Source organism: Coptis chinensis, chromosome 8, assembly GCF_015680905.1.
Source record: "Coptis chinensis isolate HL-2020 chromosome 8, ASM1568090v1, whole genome shotgun sequence".
In the NCBI taxonomy this organism is placed as follows: domain Eukaryota; kingdom Viridiplantae; phylum Streptophyta; class Magnoliopsida; order Ranunculales; family Ranunculaceae; genus Coptis; species Coptis chinensis.
Window position 1 is genome coordinate 16108023 of NC_141463.1, and position 12294 is coordinate 16120316.

Here is a 12294-nt window from a genome sequence, read left to right on the forward strand (position 1 = left end):
TCCTTTTTGACTGTAAAGGATATATTGGAGAACAAGTGGAAATTGAAAGGTTCGTTTGATATCACCACAGACAAGGAACTCTTTTATATGAGTTTTACGAGCTCGGAAGATCGCCAAATGGTGTTGGATGAAGGTCCGATCTTTATCGCGGGTCGAGTGTTTGCAGTTAAGCCATGGACAGTCGAGGTAGATAACTAAAAAACAAGGCAGCGTCAATCCCTCTATGGGTCAAGCTGTTGGATGTACCAAAAGAAATGTGGACGTTTGATGGACTCTCGTACCTAGCGAGCTTAGTGGGAGGCACGCCTATGTTTATGGACGACGCAACAGCGAAACGGAAAAGATTATCCTTTGCGAGATTTTGTATTGAGTTCCCTGTGAACTATGAATATAAAGAAGCTATAATAGTGAAGGCTGGGAACCGGGAGGTTGTTATACCTTTGGAATATCCATGAAAACCGAAGTCTTGTACAAATTGCAACAAGTTTGGGCATGGGGCAGATCAATGCAATGGTAGAACGACTAGAGTATGGCAACAAAGGGGCGCTCAAATGGCGGCTTTTGAATAACAACCGACAAAGATTAGAGGAGAAAATATGAGCAAAGAGGGTAATGTATCGAAACTGAGCAGGAAGGAACAGAGGCTCTAGCAATTGCTAGTATAACTTCTGATCAAAGTTTGGTGAATGGGAATAACGATAGTGGCGATATAAGCATATGTATTGTGGATGAAAATGGACAGCAGGCCCATCAGAGTCAGAATGAGAGTCTCGCACTCAGTAATATCAACTTAGGGCCCCTAGGATGTGTAGTGAGTAGCTTTGGCGATCATACTTCTGAGGATCAGGCCCGAGGAGCTTTTCATACTCATATACAACAAACGAGAGGCCTACACCTTGAAGCAGACTTATTCTATGCAGAGAGAAATATCTTCGAGGAACTGGCAGACCTGGAAGATGATGATATTTCCGATGCTGAGCCAGAGTTGTTTGGGGATAAAGTGGTTACGCCAAGAATAGAATCAGAAGAAGTGGAGAGGTCTGCAGTGCAAACAAGAGCTCAGAAGCAAAAGGCAGCGCAAAAGACGCAGCCTCAGTCAGGGAAGAGAGGAAGGGGGAAGAACAAAGGGAGTGGTAAGAAGAAAGGCCAATAATCCATCCCAATGATTAGAGTTAGTAGCTGGAATGTTAGGGGAATAAACGACTGCATGAAAGCTAAGCAGTTGAGTAAGTTTATAATAGAGAATAAAATAAGTTGTATGGGACTGTTGGAAACAAAAGTTCGAATGGAGAAAATGGTGAACACTAAGAGTTTAGTGTGTCTTCAATGGGAGTTGGAACACAACTATACAAGTGATGAGTATGGTCGCATTTGGATCTGTTGGGACCCAAGTATTTTGGCTATTCAAAAGGAGGTGGAAGGGGGACAATTTGTGCACTGTAAGGCTACTAGTTTGCAGTTTGGTTTCAGTTTTTTGTTAACTATCGTGTATGCGAGCAATAAGTACCAAGATAGGCAGATTTTGTGGGAGGAGCTAAAGGCCTTAAGTGTTGGTATCCATGGGCCTTGGTGTGTGATGGGAGACTTCAACAACGTGCTATTCTCCCATGAAAGAATAGGTGACAGAGCTGTACATCCGAGAGAAACGCAGCCGTTTGCCAGTTGTTTGAATGTAGCAGGTTTATTTGATCATAATGCGTCAGGTTGTTTCTATACTTGGAATAGTGGAGGAGCAAACAAGAGAAAATGGTCAAAGCTGGATAGATGCTTAGTCAATGTTGCCTGGTCAGCTCTAATCTTGGCTACAAATGTGGAAATTTTAAGACAAGGAATATCGGACCACTGCCCTCTGGTTATGTCGTTCTTGAGTTCTGAAAGAAGACACCCCCCGTTCAGGTTTTGTAATGTTTGGTTGCTTCACAAAGACTTCCAGGCTTCGCTAAAGGAGAGTTGGGATATACCAGAACATGGCAGCCCACCATTCATGTTGACAAGGAAACTGAAAAGTTTAAAGGCAGTATTGAAAGGTTGGGCAAGATCATTAAGCAATGATATTCAGAGGATGGTCGAAGAAGCAAGAACGCAACTCCAGTCAGTGTAAGAATTGTTACATCGGAACCCTTTGGACTGTACCCTTAGTGCTCAAGAGTTTGAGTTGCGAGCTAAGCTATGTAGATTGATTAAAATGGAGGAAGCAGACATTTTTCATAAAACGGATATTGATTGGCTATGCTTCGGAGATAAGTGTAGTGCATATTTTTTCAATGCACTAAAGGAGAAAAAATCTCGAAACTTAGTAGGGGTTATAGAAGATGCACAAGGCACAAAAAGAGAGGGGAAAGACCAAGTAGCATCTGCCTTTCTCCAGTTTTATTCGGATCTTTTGGGAGTGCCCTCTGAAGCTTATTGTGACTCTGGGTTTCTAAATAATCTCAAAGTAAAGGAGATCGACCAGAATACAAGCATCTCTCTAATCTCCCCTATTTCAGCACTAGAGATCAAGGAGGCTTTGTTCGATATGGAGGATAATAAATCACCAGGCCCAGACGGATATAATGCCTGTTTTTTCAAAGAAAGCTGGGATGTTATTGGAGCAGAGTTTACCAGAGCTATCCAGTATATATTCATGCATAGGAAAATTCTCGGAGGTATAAATTCCACCTTTCTCTGCCTCATTCCAAAGATGAAAAATGCATCTTCAGTTGGCTCTTTTCGACCCATAGCTTGCTGTAACATCATATATAAATGTGTGGCGAAAGTTATCACCAACAGGATGAAAACTTGCATTTCTGGGCTAATCTCTAGCTCCCAATCAGCTTTCATATCGGGGAGGTCTATACAAGATAATCTTCTCTTAGCTCATGAGCTTTTAAGAGGGTATTCGAGAAAGCATGGCCAGAAGCGATGTGCAATCAAGCTTGATATAAAAAAGGCGTACGACTCTATTTCTTGGCAAGCTCTTGAAGCCATCTTGTGCCGATTCAAGTTTCCTAACTTGTTCATAGAGTGGGTAAAAATGTGTTATGAAACTCCTACATATTCAGTTATGGTGAATGGGATGCCGGAAGGCTACTTTGAAGGAAAAAGAGGATTGCGGCAGGGTGATCCAGTTTCTCCGTATTTGTTTGTACTTGTCATGGAGATTTTGAGTGCACTCCTCCATCAAGATTTACAGATGAACAGAATTAGTGCTCATTCGAAGTGCATGAAGTTAGAGATATCACACCTCTGTTTTGCGGATGATGTGCTACTCTTCTGTAAAGGCAATATTGAATCTATGAAGGCCATAAGGGATACTCTGAAAATTTTCTCTGATGCAACAGGGCTTCATTTCAGCAATGATAAGACAACACTTCTCACAGGCAGCATGAATGAAGCAGAAGGGCTAGAGTTGGCAGCAGTTCTGAATATCTCAGTGGTCGCTCCACCTATCACTTACTTAGGTCTCCCTCTCACCGCAACGAGACTTGGCATAAGAGAATGTTTGCCACTAATAGAGAAGATTTCGGCTAGAATATCTAACTGGAAGAATAAGGACCTCAACAGAGCCGGGAGAGTGCAATTGGTGAAATCAGTCTTATCTTCTTTTCAAACCTATTGGGCTAAAATTTTCGTACTTCCTAAGAATGTGATAGAAAAAGTGGCAAAACTATGCAACAGGTTCATATGGGCTGGGCCAAGCATGGAAAAGAAGATGCATCATGCAAGTAGTGCGACCCTCAGACTAGATAAAGAACACGAAGGGATTGGCCTTGTTGACCCTAGAGTTTGGAATATAGCAGCATACTGTGGCCTGGTTTTTAAACTTGCATAGAAATCAGATTGTCTATGGGTCAAATGGTCATGGCAACATCACATCAAGCAAAAATATTTTTGGACCATGAAAGCTCCGAGGGACTGTTCATGGGTGTGGAGGGGCATAATGAAACATAGAGAGCTATCATGGAAGTTCATTAGATACTGTATTGAGAATGGAAATGGTACTAGCTTCTGGCATGACCCATGGTGTTCAGGCCCTCTTATTCTCAATAGTCAAGCCAGAGCTCTACTAGCAAATGCAGTCCCAGAAGATGCAAAGGTGTCAGAAGTGATAGCTGATGGTGGCTGGTCAAGGGTAATCACTGATCTACAGGAGTGTGAGGTAAAGGAATAGATTATGAACACGGAGATTAACGCCTACATCACAGAAGACCAGGTTACATGGACACCTAACAGCTCAGGAGAATTCTCTACATCATCAGCATACTCTGTCCTAAAGAATGTGAGGAGTAAAGTCAAATGGTTCAAGATAGTATGGGGGAAGTACTCAGTCCCAAAGCACTCATTCACAGTTTGGCAATTGTTCTCCGGAGCACTTCCAACACAGAATCGACTGGTGGCGAAGAAGGTTATAAGTACTACAAAATGTTGTTTGTGTGGAAACCATGAGGAAAGTTCGGCCCATCTGTTTTTCGATTGTTCCTACTCTAAGTTAGTCTAGGAAGAGTTCAAGAAGGCGATGGGACTACCAGTCACTGTGAGAGCATCCCATGATGAATGGTACTACTTAATGCGATTAAGCAGAGCGAATACCATGGTGTCAGAAGTGATTAGAGCTTTTACATGTGTAGCGTCAGCGGGGCTATATGGATGAAGCGAAATGGAGGTTGAAGAAAAATCGTTTTAAAGCAGCTGACGAGGTAAGTCAAAAGGTCCTAAATAGTATGAAGATTTACATGGGAAAAACACTGGAATCAGTCCAGGAAAACGTGGGAACTAAAGTGTTATTGGCAAAGTTGGGAATCGGGGTAAAAGTTATACACAAAGAGGAAAGGTGGGTGAAATGGGAAAAGCCGGAGGTGGATACAGTGGTCCTTAACACTGATGGGTCGGTGCACGAGGGGTGGCGGGCTATGGAGGAGTCTTGAGGGACAGCTATGGGGAAGTGATAATGGCGTACAGTGGCAGTTCTAAGAGATTATCGGTTATCTTTTAGGAGCTTCTCGCGGTTCTAAAAGGGCTGGAAGGTGCGGTACAGCTGAGCATTAAATGGCTTCAAGTGCAATCGGATTCTATGCAGGGGGTCCAGATCTTAACTAAAAAAGGAAAGCCACCGTGGTACTGTAGGAACTTGGTAGCACAAATCCAAGCTGTGAGTATGGAGTTTGATCACTTATCCTTTGTCCATGTCTTCCGGGAGGGTAACCAAGTAGCTGATTACCTAGCGAAATCGAAGAGAGAAGAGTGTAATGGTTTTTTGCTCTTTATTCCCCCTATGGATCAAAAAATGCATGTATTGACCATGAGGGATAAAGAAGGAATTTTGTATTTGAGAACCTGATATATAAAAAGTTTGGGGACTGAACCCCTAGTTATTTCAAAAAAAAAAAAATGCCTTTATTCGCTTCCACAATAACATATCCCACCCCCCCAATAAAAAACTATGAGTTTTTTTTTTTTTTATCGATAAACCTTCCATACCATATATTAAACCTTATAACCATAACGGAACAAAGTTTGTCTCCACCATATACTTTGGCAGAGTTGTCATAGGTAGCTGGTGGATTGCCCACTGAGCTAACTGATGAGCATCATCATTTACAGTCCGATTCACCCAACTAGACATAACCGATTCTAAATTACTCAAATATTTTGTTACAGCAAAATATAATGCACTCAGACTCCACCTGCATCCTCCCCCATTAAAAGTATGTATGACCTCTTTATAGTCTCCTTGGATCACAAAATTATATCTGCCCAAAAAGCAAGCCAGTAGCACATCTACTTCACTCGCCACCATATCTACTTCTTTAGGATCTTTAGCTGTGAATCTCCTAATAGCTGCTCCTATAATTTCCCCGACATCATTCCAAGCCATACATTCAGCACTTGCAGATCTAGTGGCCCTATGAAAGGCAACATCAAATCTTATAAGAATACTATCATTAGGAATTACTGGAAACAAGTAATTTAAAACATTTATTTGATTAGGATTAAAAGGAGGAGTAGGAAGATCTTCTCTGAATGCTTTGCAGCAACTTGTTGTGGCAGTGGAACACTTCCTCAGAAGCCTTGCCCTACTGGGAATCTTGTGCTTGAACTTTGCTTCATTTCGAGCTTCCCAAATATGATAAAGCATTACACATCAATATACCCCAGCTTGGGTGATATGTTCCTCACCACTGGAGCACCACATCATAAATTGGTCCACCTAAGTTCTGATAGTGTTACCACTATCAAGCTGTAATCGAAACCTAAGTTCTGATCCAAACCAAACACCCCTGATCCAATCACATCCAAAGAAAAGATGTGTATCTGATTCCATGGTACTCCAACAAAAAGGACATGAAAAGTCCCCATGCAATTTCCTTTCCATAAGTAGATGCCCCATGGGCAAGGATCTTTTATACACTTTCCAGAGGAATAGTTTTATATGAGCTGGGAGACTTGATCTCCAAATTCTAGAGATGGTTCTTTGGCTGAAATTGGAGGACTGCCCTTCCCAATTCATTTGGGTTAAAAACTTATAGGCAGTCTTCACAAGAAAAGCCCTTTTACCATCCCCAGACCAAATCATCTTGTTTTTTTGAGCACCAATTGGCCTCACCACCACCTCTTGGATCTTTTTGCTGATAAGAGGTGGGAACAGATAGTTCAGCTATTCAATATCCGAGGCCACCCATTACCACTGGGAAGGAACAAGTCAGCTACATGAGAGCTTTCAAGTTCTGGGTAGTCAACTCCCAGTTCTTGAAGGGTGATAGGTCTACCACCTTTGCACAGCCAGGGGTCCTGAAGTATTGAAGTGGTTAAACCATTTCCAATAGTCCAAATAAGACCCCCATATATGAGGTTAAACACCTTATGTACCCCTTTCCAGAAGTAGGAAGCTGTCCCAGGAGGTTTGAGCACATCCCCAATCCAGTTTTGACTATAAATGCTGGTAAAGACTTTTGTCCATAAAAGACTCTAAGTCAATAGCAGTTTTCCAAGGTAATTTAGTAAGCATGGCTATATTCATATCTCTAGCTTTTCGAAACCCTAAACCTCCCACTTGTTTAGGTTTGCACAGCTGCCCCCACCCAATGGTGTGGACACTATTAGAATTATAAGACCCATTCCAAAAAAAATCTCTACAGGCTTTGTCAATCTTGTCACAAGTAGAGATAGGGAGAAGGTAAGTAGACATGGCACTACGTTAAAACAACATTTTTTTGACACCAAGGCCAGGCAAAAATTGACGGTTAGTACCCATCAATCAATTATTTGACGGGTTTTGTGGGAAGTGACATTGAGTACCCATCAAAAACAAATTGGACGGGTCAAAGAAGTCAAATTATTTTCCCCAAATTTCCAACCATCGAGTGCGAAACCTTCCCCCCAACTTCTCCCACTTCCCACTTCTCTCTCCTTCCCACTTCTCTCTCTTACACACCACCAGTGGCATCTCAATACTCAGAGACTAAATACCTCTATAGTGGCTCATCCACCATGAATCTTTGAACTCAGACCCAATTCATTACGACAAATTTTCTCACTTTCTCCTCTTGAGTGACTTCTTCTCTACAATATATTCAAGCAACTAGAGTAGCTAGAAACTTTGGTAAAAACCCTTTCTTTGTCTAAAAAATCTTCTTTTCTCATGTTTTTTTGTTAACGCCCGAACTTTATAAGTTTGTGGATTTTTCGCAGATGCGTTGGAGTGAGCTTTGCAATATTTTCAGTTGATTTGGATCTCTTAAAGTTTTTTTTTTTTTTTTTTTTTATTTATTTTTTTTATTTATTGTTTTAAATAAATTCTTTGCATTGAGAAACAGTATGCGTCTTGTTTATAAATTAGTATTGTTTAAAGTTACGACTTTTCATTGTTCTATTATAATTTGTCTTAATTAGTATATCGTATAAAGCTCTAATTTTTTTTTTTGCATGGTTCTATCATCGTCTTTGTGTAAATTATTGTTATAGAAAGTTGTGATATTTTGTTGATCACTTCTACTGATGTCCTTTAGTTAACTACACTTCTTCTTGGTTGGTGTGTTGGTTTTTCATGTGAGGGTGTTGTCCATTATTCTATAAGTCTGTATTGTTTCTCTATGGAGGATGGGTCCAGTGGTAGCCGCTTTTTTTCGAGCTTGACTAGCAGTAACACTCTCAACAGAGAGTCGAGCTTTGTGGTTTTGATATATCTACAATATAAGAATTGTAATCTCAGATTCTCTTACTACCATGCACATAACATGTTTTACTGTAAAAAGATGCATAATTCTTTATTTTGTGCAAATGTTTTTGAAAGCATATTAAATGGATGGTTCAAGTTTAATTAACATGTCTTCATGATATAATATTGCTTGCTTAAGTATATATATGCCAGCATAATGCTACAGGTCTCACTTTTTCATTAATATGGTACCTTACTTAGTCAATGATTTATTTGTTTGATAAAGATGTCTACAGCACTACCAATTAGCAAGGCATGGATGAAGGTGCCAACGTTGTCTACTGAATTTATCGAAAGTGTTCGATCATTCATTAAATTTACACAAGATAGTTTGGGGAAAGAAGTTGATTGGTATTGCTGTCCTTGTGTGCAATGTCGTAACCTAAAGAAGAGATCAGCTGAAGATATATTTTTCCATTTGATTACAAAGGGTATAGTAACCACTTACACATTGTGGGTGCAACATGGAGAGCCTTTTCCTAGAAATGATGTAAATGTTGGTGTTGCTGCTAGTACCTTGACTATTGTCAATGATATTCCCAAGAATGGTGGACATGGTTAATGATACGTTTGGACGTAGTCGTCCAAATGATTTAGAGGCATGCCTGGATGAAGTTGATGATAATGATGATGCTCGTGATATTAATAATTCAGAAGATGATATTCAAAATAATTTACCTGAGGATAATCGATATAAAAAATTAATGGAGGATGCATTACTGCCACTGTATCGTTTATGTCGTGGTGAGGATATGATGTTGTCAGCTACAATTGAGTTGTTGGGCATGAAGGCTAAACATAGGTGGTCCGACAATAATTTCACAGATATGTTGGAATTTTTGAAAAGGATTCTACAAGAGAACAATACGGTACCCGTGAAAACATCAAGTGCTAAAAAAATGATAAAGTCATTGCGCATGAAGTGTGAGGTTATCCATGCTTGGCCAAATGATTGTATTTTGTACTGGAAGGACAATGCAAATAGAAATACGTGTTCCACTTGCAGTGTAAGCAGATGGAAACCAGTCGAAAACTCCAAGCCAAAAGCAAAACCTATTCCACAGAAGAAGCTTAGGTACTTTCCTATAACTAAAAGGCTACAGAAAATGTATAGCGTGCCATGGCTTGCTGAAAATATGACATGGCATGCAAACTCAGTTGAAAACTCAAATCATATGCGTCATCCAGTAGATTCTTCTTGCTGGAAGTCAATTAACTATCGGTGGCCTGATTTTGCTGGTGAGAAACGAAATGTTCGATTAGGACTAGCTACTGATGGATTTAATCCTTTTGGTAACAAGAACAGTGTTCATAGTACTTGGCCTGTGATGATAGTACCCTATAACCTTCCTCCATCTTTGTGCATGCGCAAAGAGTTTGTAATGCTGACACTACTCATTCCGAGTCCAAGTAGTCCAGGAGATGATATTGATGTTTACTTGCAACCACTTATTGAAGAGCTCAATAACTTGTGGTTGAAGGGGTTTGATACATATGATTCGTATAATAAAAAGATGTTCAACATGAAAGCAATTTTCTTGTGGACTATTAATGATTTTCCCGTATTGGGCCATCTTTCGGGGTGCAAGACTGCTGGAAGGTATGCTTGCCCTGTTTGTAGTGAAGGGATAGATTCAAGATGGTTAAAACATGGGAAGAAATTTGCATACATAGGGTGTAGAAAGTTTTTAAAAGACAAAAATCATCTTTTTAGGACTTAGAAATCTCAATTTAATGGAAAGAAAGAACATGGTGAGCATCCTCATCGTTTGAGTGGTTCAGTAGTGAAGCTGATAATGAGTAAAATTCTGACTGTATATGGTAAGGTGAATGGTAAGAAGAGAAAGAGGTCTGCAAGAGAGGTTAAATTGACTGCTTGGTCAAAGGATTCTATCTTCTTTAGATTACCATACTGGGAGGTACTCACTTATTTTGTCCTTTTTTCTATTTAGTACTATAATTTTTTATTCCATCTTGCTTATGATAACATAAATGTCACTTGTTGCAGTTCCTTCCTATTCGTCACAATCTAGATGTGATGCATGTGGAGAAAAATGTAGCAGAAAACCTGCTTGCCTTGATCATGAATGCTCCCAAATCTAAGGATGGGATGGAAACTCGTAAAGACCTAAAGGCTATGAAGATTAAAAAGAAACTGTGGATAGTGAACAAGGATGGAAAGTTATCATATCCTAAGGCACCTTTTTGTTTTTCCCATTCCGAGAGAGAAATTATATGTAGAACTTTGCACCAATTGAAAGTTCCAGTTGGATATAGCGGAAATTGGAAACACATTGTGAACTTGACTGATTTTTAGTTGAAGAGCTTAAAGTCACATGGTTATCACATTCTTTTACAACACCTATTGCCAGTGTTGTTGATGCATGCATTCAAGAAGCATAAGCCATTGCGTGAAGCTATTCAACAGTTTTCATTGTTCTTCAATGTTTTGTGTTCAAAGGTTATTTGTCACGTAGAACTTGAAAATATGGAAAAGCGTGTCGTGGAGTCATTATGTGTATTTGAGAAGTACTTTCCACCTTTTTTCGTGTCCATGACACACCTTGTTTTGCATTTGGCGGAGGAGGCTAAAGCTTGTGGACCAGTTAGATATCGTTGGATGTACTTGTTTGAGAGGTTAGTGAAATTTTTTATACAATGATTTCTATATTTTGTTATAGTCGATATTGATTAAAGGCGACGCAGGATGATGAAAACGTACAAGTGGTACGTTGGGAATCAGAAATTTCCAGAAGGTTGCATTACAGAGCAATACCTTAATGAAGAAGCAATGAGGTACTGTATGGAATATATCCCATCGAGTAAAAGAGAAATTCACAACAAAGAACAAAGGGCTGCTTTATATGATAAAAGTGAGTGTGGTTACCCTATTGATAAAAAAGGAAAACATTACACACTTCCAAGTGTGCAATACCAGCAAGCGCGCAAATGGGTTTTGCGAAAGTCGATTGAAAATGCTGATTGGGAAATGTATCATTTGATATTCTCTTTTTTCAATTTTCAGTTAATAGATGCATGTGTTTTCTTTTAATAATAATAGTTGCTATGGTTAATATCACAGCAAGTACGAGACCTACCTCCAAAGCTTCAAATCCAAGGGTAAAAATCGTAGGGTTAATGCATCAACAAAAAAGGAGCAGGACTACATTCCTTGGTTGAGACAACAACTTGAGAAAGAAGGGATGTCCAGGTTCAAGAGGCTTGCTGATGGTCCATCTTTTTCTGCCAAGTCATATAATTCCTTTGCAATAAATGGCTATGTGTTTTCTACATACAATTCAGAAGTAAATACAACAACTCGAAACAGTGGAGTCTCAATGAAGGCATTTACCAACTTCAGGGCAAGTGCAAAGGACAAAAACTTAGTGGAAGACGAAGCCACTTATTATGGAGTCGTCAAGCAGATACTTGAGTTAGATTACTATGACTTTAAGGAAATGGTTTTCTTTTGTGATTGGGTGCGTATTGAAGATAAAAGAAATGGTTGTTATGTTGATCCAGATACGAACTTGGTTTTTGTAAGTCTAGGGAGGTGGCAAAGAAACTCAAATGAAGATGACAACCCATTCATTCTTGCTTCCGAAGCTGCTCAAGTTTTTTACTGTAAAGATCTTAGTAGAGATAGTTGGCATGTCGTCTTGCAAGCTCCTAAGAGATTGAACCATGATGTGGATGCTTATGAAGACCCCTTAGTCTTTGAAGCAATCGAAAACTTAGATGGTTCAACTGCTTTAATGGGTGACATTATGGAAGACGATGGAGTTTCATAGATATTGAAACCGAAGTTAGATTAGGGTGCATGTGACGTACTTGCATTTTTGTGTTTGTTTGATGGTTTGGTATTGCTGCTTGTGCATTTCTTTTGTTCTATTTTTTGCTACCAGGACGTGAAAAGTGCCTAGATCATGTTTTAGATATTGGTTGTTACTTAATTTTGTACAAGTCCAACTTTTTTTAATATATTTAATCTTGAATGGTATGAAGTTTTCATCTAAAATCAGTTGTTTATGGTCATTGTAGGTTAGACTTTTACTGACATACCTGGAATTTGATGATTTCATTATTTAGCTTGGAAT

The 12294-nt window shown here is 39.5% G+C and overlaps 1 protein-coding gene across 1 annotated transcript; it reads left to right on the plus strand.

Annotated features, from left to right (window-relative positions):
* The first annotated feature begins 8742 nt into the window (after positions 1-8742).
* Positions 8743-11988, plus strand: LOC147480214 (uncharacterized). The gene is made up of 6 exons (XM_086578584.1): positions 8743-9810; positions 9919-10116; positions 10206-10394; positions 10515-10834; positions 10895-11188; positions 11280-11988. Exons 1-6 carry the CDS (start codon positions 8743-8745, stop codon positions 11986-11988), a joined length of 2778 nt encoding a protein of 925 aa, XP_086434710.1.
* Positions 11989-12294: the final 306 nt, after the last annotated feature.